Consider the following 19,329-nt stretch of genomic DNA (forward strand, 5'->3'; position numbering starts at 1 on the left):
GGGGAAAAAAAGGAATACCGGAAAAACTGATGTTACTGTTGGTAGGCTGCTGAGTAAGATGCCGAGTTAACCATTTCTTTGAGTTGCTAGAGAGCCTCAGTAATGGCAATATCTTATTCAGGACTTCTAATATCACTTCTTGGATTGTTCTTCTGTGAAATACTGTTTTTGCTTCATTAAAGAGAATGCAACTAACTTTGAGCAGGCTTTCAGGCACAATATTAACCTGCTTAAAAGTTTTTTATTAGAATATGGTAATTTATTAACTATTTATATTTTACTGACTTTGTTAATCTTAGTGTGCATCACATTCTAGGATTTTTTCTTGAGAAGTCAGGAAGTACATCATACTATTAGGATAAATTTTACTACAGTTGTGTCAAAGAGTTGCTGGTGATGACCAGCAGAATTGAGCAGAATAAGGAGATGATTTTGAGAGTTGAGGAGAATATGAAATGTTTCTTGTCTTGAGATCTTGTCTCATTTGAAAAATGAGAGTCCATGAAAAATTCAACATTATGACAAAGTATTATTCTGTCCAAGATAACTGAAAATAGTTTGGATCAGATAAATTTTTACTGTAATATGATTAAAATAATAAATTGCTCTACTTCTAAAATGAAAACTTATTTCAAGCTGATCTCTCTAGTCTTAATTTTTTTTAAGACTTAGGTTTGCTTAACTTGGCCAAAGCCTTAAACTGATTGCCATGTTGTACAGCCATAAACTAAACTTTGATTATTGGGAGGAACAGCATACTTGTTCATATTCTACTGGCCAGTTTAGATCTTAGATTGTTTATTCAATACCAAAACAAATTATTTTTTAAGCCTATTTCCACTTCTTTGTGCACTCAGGTAAATAACATGGATGTGATGTAGCTGCAGGGTCACTGTGAAAAGAGGACTCCTCTTTCTTCTCCTGCTTCTTGCCTGCATTGATCCTTGGTGCTAAATTTTTCCTACAACAAACTGGGTGTTGTGCAAGAAAGGAAGTGCACATTCTCTCCTTGCTTCTCTAGCTCCTCTAGACAGTGATAGCCACTACAGCAGTAATACCCAGTTCCTCTCAGATTGATAACCTTTTTTTCCTCAAGAGCAGCTTTTCTTACATCTTGGCAAATAATTTTTTTCAGTGTATCTAGTCTCACTGATCCCTTTAAGGGATTTTAATTCTTTATTGTAGGTTACCCAAAAGATGTTTAATTTGAAAGCATCACCAGGAAGGATAATGAGTAGCAGTTTTACAGCCGTCTTCCCTACCAATTGGCCATATCTCATCTCCAAAACAGTGAAGAGAAAATATTTAAAGATTAATGGTGAATCCTTGCTAACTCCTGATTCTTGGATATTGGAGGTGACTTACAAGAAATCTCAGTTGAAAGGATTTGAGAGAACAAAGACTACTTCCTCATCAGATGCAAATAGTTGATATCCTGCGACAGATCCAAACTCATGTTTTTTTAACTGTTGAAACTGTTAAATTGCAGGCCCTTCTTCAAGTTAACCATCACTCTGAAAAGTCAACAAATTTGGGACTTGCAGTGGAAGAGAACAAGTAGTTTCTTTTTCAGAACAGGAGAGTTAAAACTGCCTAATCAGGCTCTCTTTAGTAAAAAGAAGAGAAAAACCATGTGATACCTAAATCTTTAAGTGCTGTCTATTTGATCATACAGGTATTATAATGATTGTCTTACTGGATTTCTCATCAGATAAGCTCATTAAGCTTATCAGTCTTGCTCAAATAGAAAGAAAACACTAGCAGGGCAAATCCAATGCTGAAAAGGATGCAGCATTTTTAAAGTGGAGTAACTTAATGTTGTCAAATGTTGTAGGAATAATCTATTTGGCATTTGTGGGTAAAAGAAATTTTAAAAAATACCTTGCAGAGGCTTCACAAATGTTAACTTTCTTAGTGCATTTCTACAGCTGGAGTTCTTAAATACATCTTGATATATTTTATATACCAGTGTATTTATAGGAAGATAGTCCTGTGATAAACTAATGCCAAATGGTCAATCAACTGTAAAAACAAGGATTCTGTTGTCATGACTGCTGTTTTATCAATGCCTAATATTAAAAGTGAAAATGCATGGAAGTGGACCAATAGCAGGAAAACAGTGTACTGAAAATAAATACAGAAAGAAAATATTGACGCTTCTTACATTTACAGAATGTTACAGAATTTGAAACTTGATGACAGTCTATAATAAAGTACCCTGAAAGTTATTGGAAATTGGGGGCAGTGACTGATACCACAGGTTTTTTTCTGTTACAAATATAGTATTTCTGAACCCACCTGAGCATGAGGTGTCAAAAGATAGCTTTAAGGTGTTAAACCAGGCTCACTGAGGTTGCTGTAAATTATGCTAGCATATCCCCAGTAAAATAAAGCTTTGATTCTCAACACTGGTCTTTGGCATCTCAGAACAGAGGAAGGAGCAATTGCTGTTGAACCACATTTATGTTTAACAGTAGACTCAGGTATGCTGCCAGTATGCAGCAAAACAAAGTCAAACATGGGTGGGGATTTTCCACCAACTATGTGTCTATAAGATACTGCTGTCCTGTCTCCACCATGAGTGCTTGTTCATGCTTCTCTAGTGAAAACTGCTGGCTGGCTGATGCTGTGGATTTGAACTGGGTGGACATTGTGAGTGAGAACAGCAAGCAACAGGAAAAGCATCGCAAGATGATAGCAATTTGCATGTTTCTGCTTTGGCTGTTCTTAGCCCTTTCACTTGTAGTTCTAAGAAGTCAGCAACTCTATCCTACTATCTTCTTGTCACAGAATCACTGAATGGGTCATCTTGGAAGGGACCACAGTGGGTCATCTGGTCCAGCCTCCCTGCTCAAGCAGGGTCATCCTAGAGTACATTACATGGAATTGTCCAGGCAGTTTTTTAGTATCTCCAGTAAGGGAGACTACACAACCTCTCCTAAAAAAGGTGTATTTCCTAGTAGGTGAGATTTTTTTTGTTGTTGTTGTTGTTCAAGAAACTAAAATCCAGAGCTTTTTAGAGTAAATGTAGTCCCTTCACAGATTCAGTCTTTCCAAAATCTGTTGGCATTTCACTAAAGGGGCTGTATTAAGTGGTGAAGAGCAAATGTACTAGTTGTAGTTACACCCTGCAGTCAGAGTCTTAGGGTGAATATTTCAAATAGCAAGAGGCAGCATACCTCTGAAGTCCATCTGCCCTTCCACTGTTTTGTGACATATAGTAATTGCAAAACAATCCTCAGCTGTAGTCTGTGACCATCCTGAAGTTGGATTGAGGCTTAAAATTACTCCAATCAGTTGCCTGCAACAAATCCTTTCAGTATGTGAATATTACAGTGCTTAGCACTATGTACACCTTTTCTTTTTCAGATACTTAGGGATTTCAGCCTGTATGGGAAATGATCTCTGAAGATGATAATGGTGGCAAATTAAGATCAAGAAGTAAACATTGACTGCCTTCGGGCTAAAACAATTGTTCTGTTACTTTTCTGCTCTTTCCAGGAAATGTTGTTTGTTGCTATTATGATGTGTATGTGGAAGTGATAGGGTTACAACTGTTTGTCTTCCGTGCTGTATTCCTAGTGCTGGCAATACTGGTGTGCCAATCGGCAAACAACAGATGAGTTTCTGTTTAGTCATCACTGTCGGATAGCTTCCAGCTACCCTCTGTGGAGGCTGATGCAATCATGAATTTCTCCTTGCATGAGAAATGCAGAGCATTCATGTTAGTATCTGCTCTGCTTCTTTTGTATTTAAAACCCCCACAATTTTATGCCCCACGGAGAGAAAAAAGCTATTGTAAAGTGATGGTCAGTTACACCAAACATAATGTTTTCTTATGTGACAACTCCTGTATGTTTTGGGTTGATTCATATTCTGGAATTGTATTGATACAGAGATAAAAAATCAAGGTCACAAACATGAACTCAGTGCTGTGCTTAAGGATATACAAAATGTGACACTGCAAATGCTTCAAGAAATCTCGTCATCCAGCATATGTGCCTTCATGTCTTGTTACATCTCCATGCCTTCACACTGCAAATACAAACAAATGCCACTGGGGTATGGCATTTCCTCTCTTTTAATTTTGGTCTATGTATGCTTAGTTTGTCCCCATTCTTGTCTAACCTTGTGGCAGAAGGCAGCTAAGCATGGAACTACTCTATCTGCATATTCTACTTGTGCAGGTTAGTGGGGCTTTTATGTTTTCTTTGAGGAACAGGTTAGAAAGGCTATCCTATCTTCATCTCTCATTTTCTGCTTTGAGGTAGAAACAATTGGTAAGTAGAGAAGCTCCTAAGTGGTCCCAGAGGCTACATTTTCTGGCAAATAAATTAGGCCAGGGTGCATAAGGAGCTCTGGCCTTGAGAGCAGATGGCACAATGCAGCTTTAATCCAGGTGCTTTACTCCTCTTCTGCCCTTTAAATCATATTTACATGCTGCCTGCTTGCAGTGGCTGTGCTGAGCCCAACCCCATCTCTACGTATTTGTCTGGGAAACCTTAAATGGTACGGTCCATAATTACATAAAAGAGCAAACTAGTAACAACATGCAAAGGCTGATTGTACCCTACAGGCTTTCTTGGTTGACCTGTATGGATGTAGGCAGGGACTGATCTCCCTCCTGCTCTCCTAATTGTGGAATAGAATGGGAGGAATTTTTAACAATCTTTTCCTCTTGCATGGGGAAAATAAGAGCATTTCACAGCTAAATCCTTGGATATTTCCTTTATTGCCTACAATAAAATTAATGCTGAGAACTGGTACCTGTTAAAATATGAGGCACTTGAAAAGCCTAGTCTGCAGTTACCTCCTGGGTGACTTGCTGCACCAAGTCCAGGACAGCACCACATTTACTATCTCTTTGTGGTCTGTGACAAACTGGAGTAGCCTAGAAAAATTGTGGGTTGCATCTGCCATGAAAGTCTTGGAATACATCCATTTCCTCTGAGGAGAAATAAAGATCAAAGGGAAAGATATTTTTGGTACTGTTTTTCTTTGTTCCTCTGCTGTGGGGTTGTTTGTACAAATTAAGCCTGTGATGGAAGGACTTGACAGAATCTGCACTTGTCTTGTGTGGGCCAGGTTTTCATGTGGTTGAGCATGTGTGCAGCTGACACTTCTGAATACAGGAAAGTATCTTGGAACTCTGCTGAAATAGCTGTGTGAACAACAACAGTAGCAGCTGCTGCAGCTTTTGGCACAGCAGTAATAGCTATGCTTGCAGCTGTGACAGCAACAGAAGCCACGGGAAAGCCAGGAACACTCTGGCTGCACGCTCAGTGCTGGCTGGTGTGCTGTGACTACCTTTTATGTGACAGAAGTGTTAGAGCAGATGGTTAATTAAAATCCAACAAAGAGTGAGCCCCCATGCTAAAGATATCCTCCTCCTTAGATTCCCATCTGTGTAAAGTGTGAAAGGTTGGACTTCAGCATAGAGCTACAGACTGTGCAATTGTTTTCTTAAGGGGCTTATGGAGAACGAGGAGGGACCTACTAGCACCATGTCAGCCTATGGAACTTGCTGTTGTGTATCATTCAGGTTTGTAAAGTGCAATAGTGTAATGCACCAATAATGTAGGCGGGAAGCAGCTCTGCACTAAGGTATCTGAATGTCAAAAACAGTGCACAACAAGTCAGTCATGAGCCAGAAAATAAAGCCATCCTGGGCTCCATCAGGAAGAGCACTGCCAGCAAGCTGAGGGGTGATGATATTTCCTCAACCGTTGTGAGAGAGTCCTGGAATGCTGGGTCTAGTGCTGGATTCCCTGGCAAAATGGAGACACTGACATCATGGAGTGAGACCTGTGAAGGGCAATCAAAGGCAATTAGGAGAATGGACCATCTGACATATGAAGAGACGCTGACAGATGTGAGACTGTTCAGTCTCTAGAAGGCTCAGAGGATCTTTTCAATGTTTAAAAAGAGATTATGAGAGAGAATAAAGAGGGCAGAGCTGGTCTCTTTAGTGGTATTCAGTGACAAAATGGACCCAAACGGAAATACAAGAAATTAATTTAGGCATAAGAAAAACCTTTGGCATTCCAAAAGCAACCAAACACTGATGAAACAACTTGACTGAGGAGGTTGTGGTGTGTATATTCTTGAAGATTCTCAAACCTCAAACTTTATAAAGCCCTGAGCAATCATTTGTGATCTGCTCTGGACAGGAGGGTTGGATTAGGTGATCTCTAAAAATTCCTGCCGACTTCAACCTTTCAGCAGTCCTTTGATAGAGGATCCTGATAACAAAGAGTAATTTTGCTCCTCATCTTGAGTAACAATGTACACATTGTTATGCAATGATAATTTGCTAAACAACAAGGGAGAAGGCCCAAGATGGATGTCTAGAAGACTGGGTAAGTAACTGTAAGATGGACATATATATCTCATGGAGTAAATTGGTCTGTGGGACTGAGAGTTCTCTGAAACATACTGGCCTTCTTGTCACCAAGGTAAGTGGTGACTAGCATGCTAAGAGAAGCACAAATGGGATTTACCTTTTAATTTTTTACTTAGTTGACAGCTCCATGAAGGTCAGCTTGAGGAAAAAGCCCTTCACACAACTTGTGTGCAAATTTTACAAATAATAGGCAAAGTCTAGCACTAAGCTGACTGGATAGAAGCGGGATCTTTGGCAGTGAGTGAGAATGGGTGGAAATTGTCCTCAAAATGGCATTTTATCTTGGGCCCTGTGGAAGGTGAGAGTGGGTAGATGAACAGGAGGAATTAAGATGAGAGGGTTAAAATAATATGGGCTGGATGATTGACACAAACATTCTGCAGAAGTCTGGACATATCAAAATGGTATTGGTCACTGTCAGCAAACAGAATGTTACAAGAAAAATATTTAGCTGTGTGGCTAGATGGGAAAAGTTATGATTTAGTGCTGTTGTACTAGAAAATGTCAGCAAGGGAGTTGGGTAAAACATGAAAGAGTCCAGAGAGTTCTCTAAGACTAAGGCATCAACCAAGCTGTGGGCCCTGGAGACATATGGCTATTGATACTGAAGAGAGAGAGATGACTGCCAAGAGAATCTGGAGGAAAGTGAAACCATTTTACTGTTAGCTGCCTGCAATGATAAAAAGAGATTTTAATTTGGATCAGAATTAATGGTAAAAATATAATGATGAGTCATGAGATAAACATGTATTTATTGACACAATTTCCTACAAAGAAACAGAGGCTTTGATTCAATATGCTAATGATCAAGTCCAAGAGACAGGAGAACTAGAAGCTGGCAATCATGCTAGTGAAGAGAACAGACCTCAAGGAGTCATTGTAGATTGTGGCTTGGCTAACAAAGTGGAAATGTGAATCTCAATTTTGAGCTTCTCCTAGGAAAGAAACCTTGACAAAGCAGTTTCATTGAAGAGCCAGAATGAGGGGATGCAATGGAACTAATCAAAGAAGTCCCCAGTGTTCATTGCAAATTCTAGGGAGGTTAGAGATGAAAAGGAAGTGCAGAGGAAACAGGATTACAGATGGGTGTGAAACGTATGTATGGTTATATTGCAAGGAGTAAGAAACAAAGGACAAGGGTAGGAAAAGGAAAGGATGAAAATGAACACATGGAGACCAAATGAGATTAAACCAATGTGGAAGATGGCTAAACCAATTCACTCCTCAAAACAATTAATTTATGGTGATGCATTTTTAATGTGTAGCCTTGTCCCTTGTATTCACCTGACACTAAGTTGTGTCCTTATTAAATTTAAATAAAAGGACCGCCAAAGTTAAGGTGTCCATTTTTGCTACATTGATAGAGCTTTCCAGACCTAGATATTACTACAAGAACTTGTGATCTGACTGTTATTATTTAATTTTCTCATCTTTATGCATGTTTATATACAGAGAGTCACAACAGGCTTTTCCAACTTTGAAGCAGGTCAGTATTTATCTTGAAAATTGCAAATCTGGTTTTCTAAGGTAAGTATGGTATGGGTATTAATCTAAATGGGTTTTTAATTCAAAAAGTCACAAGGGAATTATAATGCCACTTTATAACAGAAATAAAAACCCCCAACCAACCCATCCCAAAACCCAATAAATTACCTTTGCTCCTTTAGAGAAGCAAGTCACTTCCCTGCAAGCATCTCATTTGTTTCAAATAAACAGTATTTGGGGATGTACTGTTTGCTCAAAATATTTTATGGTATTGTTGGAATATAACCAGTGTCTTAAAAAACATCTTTATTATGTTTCAGACATTACGTGAGAGCCAATTTTTTAAAGTAATACCACACATAATACCCTTTTTCAGATAAATAAGATCAGTCAAAATCCACTGAGTTTTGCAGAATTCTTTCAGGCTTTATAAATCTGTATACATATGAAAACTGAATATTTGCTAAAATAGATGAGATTGTGATTAAGATTTACCTTTGTCCCTTGATGTGTTGAATGCATTATGTATTAAAAACTACCATCTTGAAAGTAGTGTATTTTTCACTAACATTAAAAATCTGGTGTATGAGTATTGGGGCAGCTTAGTAGTGCGTGTGGGTACTGTGATATTAACATTGAGATCTCATAGCACTTTCCAGTACCTAAAGGGGGTCTGCAAGATAGCTGGAGAGAGACTTTTTGCAAGGGGATGGAACGGTAAGACAAGGGGGAATGGCTTCCAAAAGGCAGAGGGTAGGTTTAGAACAGATGTTAGAGAGAAATTCTCTCCTGTGTGGGTGGTGAGGCACTGGGATGGGTTGCAAAGACGAGTTCTGGATGTCCATCCCTGGCAGTGTTCAAGGCCAGGTTGGACGGGGCTTTGAGCATCCTGGTCCAGTGGAAGGTGTCCCTGACCATTGCAGGGTGCTCGGAGCTAGGTGATCTTTAAGGTCCCTTCCAACCCAAACTATTCTATGATTCTACAGCTGGAAAACAGGAGAAAGAAAATAATTTGAGAGAGTATGATGTGTGTTTTATATCAACTATATAACATTGCTCAAATTATAACTGCTATCTCAGGGAGCTCTGAAGAACAATCTCCTTTCCTCCCTGCCACCGTACTCGCACACTGTGGAGCGGTCACCGCTGCCCCGGCCGCCGCGGGGCCCGCGGCTGGACACTCGCCAACCTCCCGGAGAATTGTATGTGTGCCAGGGATTCAACATGAGCGACGCGACCGCGGCGACCGCTTCTGGAACGGAACAGAACAGCGCAGCCCAGGCCTCGCTCCCCGGCCCGGCCCGCAGCCTTTGAACGGAACAGAACAGAACAGAACAGAACAGCGCAGCCCAGGCCTCGCTCCCCGGCCCGGCCCGCAGCCTTTGAACGGAACAGAACGGAACAGAACGGAACAGAACGGAACAGAACAGCGCAGCCCAGGCCTCGCTCCCCGGCCCGGCCCGGCCCGCAGCCTTTCCGTCCGGGGCTCCGCTAGGCCTCGCTCCCCGGCCCGGCCCGCAGCCTTTGAACGGAACAGAACGGAACAGAACAGAACAGCGCCGCCAGGCCTCGCTCCCCGGCCCGGCCCGCAGCCTTTGAACGGAACAGAACGGAACAGAACAGAACAGCGCCGCCAGGCCCCGCTCCCCGGCCCGGCCCGCAGCCTTTCCGTCCGGGGCTCCGCCTGGCCCCGCGCAGTGCGCACGCGCGGCACGCAGCTGTGACGCCGTTGTTGTGGCGCGGCGGGGAAGCACGTGAGGAGTGCTACGTCACCATAAACACTCGTGGGCAACATGGCGGCCCCGCCGAGCGGCAAGGTAACGGGGGCGGGCGGCGACGAGCGGCGGACGGGCTGGCCTCTCCCCTCCTCTACCCCCGCGGGACGCGCCGTGTCGGGCGCTGGGTCGCCCTAGCTGGCGGGAGTCGCGGGGAAGGGGTCGGGCTGCTGAATGGCGTGCGGGTGCCTTTTCCCCCGCCGTGCGGGTGTCACCTTACGGGGCCGCCTCTCCGGGTACGTGCCGTCCCGGCCTCGGGCAGGCCGGGCGCTGGCACCGGCCGCGGGGCCTCTGCGCCGGAGGCGGTCGCGGCCGGCGGGCGGAACTCGGGCCCTTGCCGCACCTGCCGGCCGGGCAGCGCCCCGCGCCTCCGCGGCAGCTCGGCTCCGGCCCCAGGGCGGCGGGAGGCCGCTCTCCGCCGGGGGCGGGCAGCTCTGCGGCCGCGCTGGCTCTCGGCCTGAGGCAGAAGAACGCGGCTTGTCCCGTCTACGTGTCCGAGTGTCCCGGAGGTGCTCATGGACGGCAGTGGCCTTTCCCCCGGCCTGCGCGCTGGTAGTGTGTGGGAACCTGCCCCCGGCGTGGGTACAAAGCCTTGTCAGTCCTATCATTTGGTAATTAAAAATTTTTTGTATGTCGTGGATCCTTGCCGAGCGTTCCGGAACGAAACATTATTGCTTGACAGGGGCTGAGCTCGCAGGAGAGGGAGGTACAAGCAACACCCACTGGTTTGCCTCCGCCCCCGCCAACAGATATGAATTGCGTCCGTATTGTTTTTTTTGTAGAAATAGTTTTATTTTCTGGCTCTGTCTTCTGAAAGCGTTGCTTTGCAATGCAGTGTTCTCAAGCACGTGGATCCTTTATTTAGGATTTAAAATCTCAGTGTGTGTCCGATTGTATGTAGTAGCCATGGTGAGTGTGTGATAATCTGCGGTTTCACTTTTCCAGCACGGGGCAGAAGATGATCGTTTCAGTTCATGCTGGTCTGGGCGTATGAGAACACACGTAATTAGCCACGTCTGCGCTTCTCCGAGGCTGCTGAGGAGTGCCCTTAGCTATAGCATGAAAATTCCTTAGAGTTGTGCCACCTTACCAGACCCGTTTCAACCAGAATTGTTGGAGCAGGCAATTTGTGCAGCTGGAGCTTTTGCAATTTTATTTTTATGGTCTTTACTGCTGTTAAGTGTGTAAATATAAAGATAGTCATACTGTCCTCCCAGCTGTTTCTAGCTATGCACATCCAATTTTTATGTTTACAGGAAAGTTCCTTTTCTGGTTTTATCCATTTTAATATCAACACAGAAGTTTATTGGATGAACGGCAATATTTTAATTTTTTAGATAAATATTTTAATTTTCTAGTTTTTCAGGTGGTTTTTTGTTTTCTACTTAATGTTTTATCAGGATCTTCTTCAGGATGTCTTTTGTGAAAGCAGCTGTATTATGATGGTTTATATGAGATGCTAGAATGATTGTGGATTAGTTGTTTGTAAATTTGCTGTGTAATCATTGTTCCTTTCCAAGAGCCTTGTTTGCCTGAGATTGCATCTCTAAGACATTGCAAAACTGTTTTAGTTATGCCACGTCCACAATACCAATGCGACTTCTAATTCAGTAACATTCTTTGCCATGTCTCTTTTAACCCAGAGGAAAAATTGACAGTTGTGTTTTCTCAAACTTCATGAAGTGGCTGGGCTGGTTTGACGTTTCACTGCTCTCAGGATCAGTTCCATCCTTCTCTGTATTTCCCCACCTGTCTGTTGCACTGTTGCTTTCTTGGATACTGTACTCATTTGATCTGCCAGTGATTAGATCTAGCAAGCTGAAATAATACATACAACTGTGCTTACTTTTATCTGGGTTAGTTTTCTGTTGGGAGCACATTGGACCACAAATTGTTCCTTTGAGTGGCAACAAGATTTTGGAAGGGCTTACAAACTAATGAAATTTCACTCTAGGTGGAATAAATGCAGTGTAGGTTGGTACAGACCCAGCATTCTCACTTCAGGCCTTTTGCACTTCAGTGTTTTCACAAGCTGTGGATGTCCTAAGTTAACGGCAGTGTTCCTTGTGGCTCTGCAGTTTGTTGTAATGGGGTGTTTCAGGTGGTAGCTTCCCGAAAGAACAGTAGGCAGTTTGTGGGGTGCTTTATTCTCATGTGGCAGATCTTATCGCATGAAAGAAATGTATTTTAATGTATGTTCTCTTTTCTGCAAAATATTACACAAAGTGGTTCCCATGGAAAGCACATGGCAGGCTATCAAGCAGCTTGGATAACCTGCATTGTTTCAACTTCCACAAAAACTTGTTTTAGCAAACCATGTAAGATTGTGGTTTCTATTACATTTTTACTCTGTTTGCCTTTCCCTTCTCTATTGCAGGTTTTTGGGGTTTTATTTGTTTGTTTTTTGTTTGGTTTATATGTTTCTAATTTTAATTTTATTTCCCAGACATTATTTATATCAGTAGATTCAGAAATCCAGCTATTTCATGTAGTCTCTGGTTTCTGCTCCATACAATAATGGGATATGAATTAAATATGTGGTTATCTTATGTACTACTTTACGTGGACTTTTGTCCTGTTATTTTTTTTTTCTTACTGGAACCTCTTGCGAGGTTCTTATCAGTGTTTTTCCCTATATGGATGGTTAACTTGGTTCAGGAAAAGTTACTGCAGTTGAATTCTGGAGTCATGACTCATTCTTTATAAATGACCATCTGCCCTAGAACAGTGTGAGCTTCAGTTTTTTACCCTTTCTTAGAGTTGCCATTTTTTTCTGGAAGTAACTTGGTAGTAAGGTCATTTGTTTTCAGAGCTTTTGACTTAATGTAAACAGGTATATTTATAAATTATACATATATTATACTTTATGAAAACAAGTACGTTTTCTCTCTTTTTATTACTTAAAATGGCAGTTTGTTTATTTTATTCAGAGAACTTACTCTGGATTCACCCTTATAACAGAAAACTGTGTTAGAAAATGAGCTAAAAAGTTGTGTATGGGGAGAAGTACAAGCTTCGATTTCAGTCTGTCAGCATACAGGTGATTATTGCAGCTGATCTAAAGACAGTAATGATACTTTTTTAATGTTCTTGGAGTTAAGAGTATCTTCAGCACATGGGCTGTTAGATCTTTCTCAAGTTACCAATTGACACATGGGCTGTCAGATAAGTTATTTTTCACTTGCTTGTGCTCTTGCTCTTGGAGTTAAAGTTTCAGAGTGTTAACTGGCCAAACATCTGAGCTTTATCTCTGAGCTCAGATGTCTGGCCAGTTCAGCAACTAGAAGTGTTCACGGAGCACTGTAGCTATTACTAAATAGTAGTGGTGTTAGTGCTGTATGTTTGGGGAGGGGATTTGTGTTTGCAGTGGAAGTTTGTTTTGTTTTTTTTAAATATGGTGTTAAAATTCGCTTTGCATCCTTCAGGTATTTTGTTGGCATATATACAGTGAATGATTTTAGGTGTATATCTATTCTGTGGGATAAGCAGTATCTTGTTCCACCTTCTACTAGTTAAATGTGAGTGCACAGAAGCTCCTGTACTATGCATTGTTGTACCATTTTATTAAGCATTTGATTTAAAGTATTTGTTATATCTTTTTCAGCCTTTATAATTTACTGTGAATACAATCATAATTCTTTTTGATTATACTGTTCTTTGTGGGTTTTCTTTGTGAACGGAAGACTGTCTCTCTTGAATTTACTTAAGGCTTTATTATGCTTGAATGTAAAGCAGTTAAGTGATAATTCTGAAATTTCTGTATTTTCTTTTTATTTTATATTCATTAAGGATTTCTTTTTGCAGAAGTTCTTACAGTAGGACCAGTGGGTTACTAGCTGAAGCTCTTGCTGCCAGTACCCTGAACTGACTTGTGTTTTCACTGATAACCCACTATTGTTGCATGAGTAGCAAAAATACCTTGTAGTTCAAGAAATCTTCAGAGCACACGAGGCAGAGCTTGAAATATGTACTGTGGTGAAGTAGGAGACTTTTCTTATGTAGTTCCTGGTGTTGAGAGCTTTCTCCTATTTGTCACAACATGAACAACATTTGTGGGATTCTGTCCCTCTCCACCCCTCCCCTACCTAAAAATTGGGTATTTTTAAGACTGGCAGGTGTGAAATGTTACTTTCTAGGTAAAATAAATTTGAGCCACAAGCTCAGTAAACAAAAGGCATACAAGGTTCAACAATGCCAAGTGTAAGTACAATCCCAAGCATAAGTACAGGCTGGGTGGAGAATGGATTGAGATGAGTTCAGGGGAGAAAAACTTGAGGGTGTTTGTGGGAGAAAAGCTCAATATGATTCAAATATCCACCTGCAGCTCAGAAAGCCAACTGTGTTTTGGGCCACATCAAAAGCAGTGTGGTCAGCAGATCACGGGAGATGATTTTCCCCCTCTTCTGTGCCCTCATAGGACACCATGTCAAGTACTGTGTCCATCTCTGGAGTCACCACCATAAACATAGATCCAGTGTAGCAAAGAGAGCTATGAGGATGGTCAGAGAGCTGGAGCACCTCTCCTACGAAGGAAGGCTGAGAGAGTTGAGGTTTTTCTGTCTGGAGAAGAGAAGGCTCCAGGAACACCCTGGAGTGCCTTCCAGTACATAAAGGGGGCTTACAAGAGAGCTGGAGAGGGATTTTTCCCAGAGGAATGTAGTGATAGGATGAGGGGCAATAGCCTTCAGCTGAAGGGGGAGCATAGGTGTAGATTGGATATCAGGAAGAAGTTCTTTGGTCTGAGTGTGGCGAGACACTGAAACAGATTGCCCAGAGAGGTTGTCTACTCCCTATCCCTGGAGGTGTTCAAGACCATGCTGGATAGGGCTGTGAGTAACCTGGTCTAGTGGAACGTTGCCTGCCCATTGCAGGGGGCTTGCAGCTAGATGATCTTTAAGGTCCCAAACCATTCTGTGATTTGTATTTTATTACAATTCAAATGCCAGATATTGTAGCATATCTTCTGTAGAGCAGAAGATCATGTTGATCAAGTTAATGTTGGCTTGGTGCTTTGTGGAGCACTCAAATGTATTGGCGCCTAGTCATTGGAAACAGACTTTTGATGCAGTAGGTACTTCAATGTGCCCAGTGACACTTTAGCAGTGGATGTGCGAGTAAGCTTTGGGCAAACATCAGCTATTCCAAAGAGGAAGATGGAAATTCAAGCAGTATAATGTAGACTTTTATTTTGAGTTAAATTTATTTTTACTTAATGCATAGTTATAAACTAAGATGCTTTCTTTCGTGGGTGTAAGGTCACTTAGGCCAACCGTTGTCTAAATTGAATTAATTTTATTGGTCTGTAATTGTTTCCTTACCGTGTTGCATTTTTTGTTCTGTTTCCTTTCCATTAGAATCTGAAAATAAGGTGCTGCACAGCTGCTATGTCTGTTGTTGATGTTTGTGGACAGAGCCATTTTCCTTAATTTGAAGTTTGCAGAGCATTCAGACTTTTCTATTCAGTCACTTGCTAGTGAGGTCCTTTACCTGTTTCTCTAAGATGAGGCAAAAAATGAAGTAACTGCTATTGAAAAGTTGTTAATATCAGTATTTACACAGTGCCACAGTTGGTAACTTGGTCCAGACCGGTGGCTGATTGACTATGTAAAAGCTTCAAACTGTGTCTACTATGAGATGCTGGATGGCATCTTGGCAGAGCAGTGCTGGCCTTGAGCTGTACTCTGTCAGAAAAGGGAAGTGAGTGGGGCACTCACAAGAGTGAGTTCACCCAAGAACACAGGGTGAGAGTATGAAGTGTCTGAAACATGGGACAAACTAGCTGGGAGAGTTGCAGTGCTTCTCCTTTCTCTCAAGTTTTCTGTGTTTGACAGGTTGTTGGTATGTGACAGACCTAGGAACAAGAGATACAAACAATCAGTACACATGGTGACAGCTAATACTTAGGTGCTCAGCACAGGCAGGGTGGAAAATACATGGGTGAGGATGGCAGGACCATCCTGTTCTGTGGTAGCCCCAGATCTTAGCTCTCCTTTTATTTGTTGTCTATACTTCATTGTCTTAGGGTGCAATGTTGTCATCTTTCACTAGCGGGTAGCACAGGATTGTAAATTGCTATAGAATAGCAAGCATTAAATCACAAGGCTTTGCTTGTATCTGTCATATATTGTTGGTGCAGCATCCCAAAGGCCTTCTGCTCATACCTGTCTTAAACAACAAAAATCCTACATACATTGCCTGTTTGCTGCTCAGTGTAAGCAGAAAAATAGAAATCTGGAGATATGCATTGTCCATACTATGTCCTTATGATATTAAGAATGATGCAATTTATTTCTTAGAAAATGTTACTGGGGCAATGGTGGGACTTCAGAAACCTATTTTTTGCTGGACACAGACTATAAATACTTGAGGAGTTTTCCAGAACCTTAACTAGCATATGCCATGACATGTAAATGGAGCCTACATCCTGCTGCTTCAGTCTGCTTTTTAGTAGTAGGTGGGTAGACAGCTATTGCTTTGTGCAGCTTTCCTGAATTTTCGGCTGTGGTTCCCTGTTTATACAGACCCTCAGTCAGGATACAAATTGGAATAGCTGTTGTCTCTGTGTGGTACAGTGCTTTCAATGACTGATCAGATGAATTGTGAATTTGCCTTTGACCTCTGTAGCACTCATAGGAAAAAAAGAAACAGGTCAAAGTGTCTCACTAGCATTTGGAAACTTAAATATATTTTTAGCTTTTGGTGGGATTCTGAAACAGACAGGCAATGGGTCTAGTTTTCATTCAATAGAACTGGACAAATAAATATGCTGTGAATTGTGCTTGTATGCTGCCAGCACGGACTACTTGATAAGCACTAAAGACTTACGAGCATAAGCTTCTCGGTTAGATCTTATTTCAAACTTGAGACTTCAGGATTATTAAAAAGTAATGCTTAAATCATACTAACTTTTTTCCTACCCTCTCCTTCATTTTCTTAGAGAAAAAAGTTGCCATCTGAATGCTTTTACAGTCTTAAGTTGCCTTAAGTAATGCTTATGATTTGAAGTATTCTAGGAACTTAAGGATACCATGGATGGATAAATCTGTTCTTCATAGAACTAGCTTTAAGCTAGTAAATTGTCTTAAAATCTTTCAGTAATTCCAATGTACAGCCACAAGATATAATTAAAATTTATTTGAAATCAAGTTATTTTCAAAATTATTCAGCTCCTGTCGCATTACATCTTTATTTGCTTTGGTTGCGTTGATATGTGCTTTTGATAAACACTCTTCTTTTTTCATTTGTTTTTATTGTGGAACCAGCAGAGTCTGGCTTTCATGTAGGTAAAAACATCTAAACTTGTGATATACACATCTCAGTGGGCAGTTCAGTAGATGTTTGCAAACAGGTACAGAAGAAATCAGAACAATCACTGTTAAAGTCTGTAGCGAGACCTGTCATTGCTGGACAGCTCTTTTGGCCTCGAGCATCTGAGCAACATAAAGGGCTTTTCTTCCCTAAGGCTCTATTTCAGGGACCAGTGGATAGACTGCAGAACACAGAATTCTTATTAGCTGGATGGTTGGAAGGGCTGTAATACTGGGGTGAGGGATACTTTTGGGATTTTATTAAAATCCTAGGGACATGTTGACTTATCTAGTGACCTGTGGTATGCACTTATTAACATCAACTTGTCTTTTTTTTTTATGATGGGCTTATTGATTTTGTGTAGATTTAGGGGAAGAGTGATGGCTCTAATCATATGAAAACAAAATGAACGATTGAGCTTGTCTCTACATACTTTTCACCTTTGTAAAGGAGCCCGTGATGAATATGTAAAATAATGAATAGTATAAAACCAAGGTGAGCCAGTAGGGTATTTTCCTGTCTTGTAATACAAAAAGCGTAATGGACTAACTGAGCAGATAATATTCTTTAAAACTCTTGAATTCTTTCACACAGTTGATAATGAGGCCTTCCTAGTTCACTAAAGGCTAAAGATTATCAAGATTTTTCAAGGAGGTTAGGTTGCTTTCCTGTGCCGAGGGGGTTGACCGGTAATACAGAAGCAGATTTGGGTTGGGTCTGGAGGGGTTATAGTTACTTCAACAGCTAATGAGAGGGCATCAGTCTCATTATCTTGCCCTGCCCATATCTAGTTCCTTCTACTCTCTCCATATGTAGGATCTCAGTACATAGATGTTGCATGCAGACCTTACACAAGTCCTTGGTGTTTTCCTGATGCTTCAGGTCATCCTCCAACATTTACTGCCTTTTTGCATGTTCTGCAGTAACCTACTGCTTAGGCAAGAGGCAGAGTGTGAAGCCATTACTTAGTTTTGAAATCTGTTTTCTTGAATGCTTAAGAGGTCCAAGTGTACTGACTCACCAGGCATTTCCCTGAGTATTGGGCTGCAGAGGCCCTGAGCAAAAACCTTTGTAGGCCACGTGGTGTGTGAGATTTAGCTACTAAGTTTAGTAGCAGTTGTCTACTGATGGATGGGGTTTTACTCAAATCTAACTGTTGGTATACTGTCTTTCAGTTTGGTGCTTTCCTTAGTACTAATTGCTTGTACATGTAATTTAACATTACTTTTAGTCTTTAAAATGATTTTGAATAGCTTGCCAATGTTGCAGTACCAGAAAACAAAAATCTGTAACAAGCTATGTTTTACTGTAAAGTACTGTAAGAATACTTAGTAGCATTTTTGAATTTTCAGCTTGCTAAGAACATTGTGTGAAATATAGCTACCCAGTGTAGCTAATTTTCGGGTGCTACCACTATAGAATTACATTTCCAAACTCAGTTTGTTCAAATGCGTTTATGGAGTTACCTTACAAAGTCCTGCTGAATAGAGTGGCTCAGTATTTTGAAGAATTCAAGATGGTAACTCCCAAAATGTTCTGCAGAGGGATTAACTGTGGAAAAACATCTAGATACTCTTTTGTACAATCAATGTTATCTCTTTCTTCAAATTAGTTACAGTTCCAGTTAACAGTTGGAAAAAGTATATAAATAGATCATGCTTGTGATTGGAAAAGAAAAATCTCAGCAGCTTGGCCTTCTGGCCTTTCAAACTTGGAGAAGATTTTCTCTTAAATAACAGTATGAGGGGAATAAGGTGCTTTGTGACCAGTCCTCTGTTTTACAAACAGCCTCTGAAGTTCTGAGCATGTGCTTTGGTTTTATCACCTATTTTGGTGGAGCATGGCACAGGGAGCTGAAGCTGTTACAAAGAGCAGTGTAAGATTTTTTCAGTTGCATGACAACTGTGGCATTGGAAACACATTTTCTTTTCCCATGAAAGGAAGTGTTTGTCCTTCTCAGAGATTAATGGACAGAAAAATAATAAAACCAGTTATTAGATCTCATACCTTCTAGACTGAGAAGGTATACTTTATGATAGTTACTAATATTTTTGGCAGAAGTGCACTTCTACCAGTATAACTCTGATACAAATAGATTTTTTTTTTTTTTTTGCTGGAGCAGCTGTCCCAGTGGTTGATGACTGGTTCATATTTCTGACTAGTTTTCATGATAGATTAAGTCCAAATAGCTAGAAGGTAAAATTTAAATAAATATCAAAGTTGCCTTGTTTGAACAGAACTGAATTTGAAAAGAGATAATTGGTAGAAATAGAGTGAGGATCTTTTTGGATAGAAAAGACAAAAAAAAAACCCCCTGTAATAGACAACAGGAAAGAAGACTTCCAATATTCGAAAGGC

At 41.1% G+C, this 19,329-nt stretch overlaps 1 protein-coding gene across 2 annotated transcripts in view; it reads left to right on the forward strand.

Annotated features, from left to right (window-relative positions):
• Nucleotides 1-9,559: 9,559 nt before the first annotated feature.
• Nucleotides 9,560-19,329, forward strand: part of TBC1D15 (TBC1 domain family member 15) — a 35,591-nt gene continuing 25,821 nt past the window's right edge. The window contains exon 1 of one of the 2 annotated variants that reach the window (XM_068190230.1): nucleotides 9,560-9,705. In XM_068190230.1, coding sequence (XP_068046331.1) covers nucleotides 9,682-9,705 — 24 coding nt within the window. In that variant the 5' untranslated portion in view covers nucleotides 9,560-9,681. Of the gene's footprint in view, nucleotides 9,706-9,861; nucleotides 9,900-19,329 lie in introns of those variants that run through there. The other variant, XM_068190232.1, reaches the window with a different exon arrangement.

This window comes from Anomalospiza imberbis, chromosome 5, assembly GCF_031753505.1.
Source record: "Anomalospiza imberbis isolate Cuckoo-Finch-1a 21T00152 chromosome 5, ASM3175350v1, whole genome shotgun sequence".
NCBI classification, from domain to species: Eukaryota; Metazoa; Chordata; class Aves; order Passeriformes; family Viduidae; genus Anomalospiza; species Anomalospiza imberbis.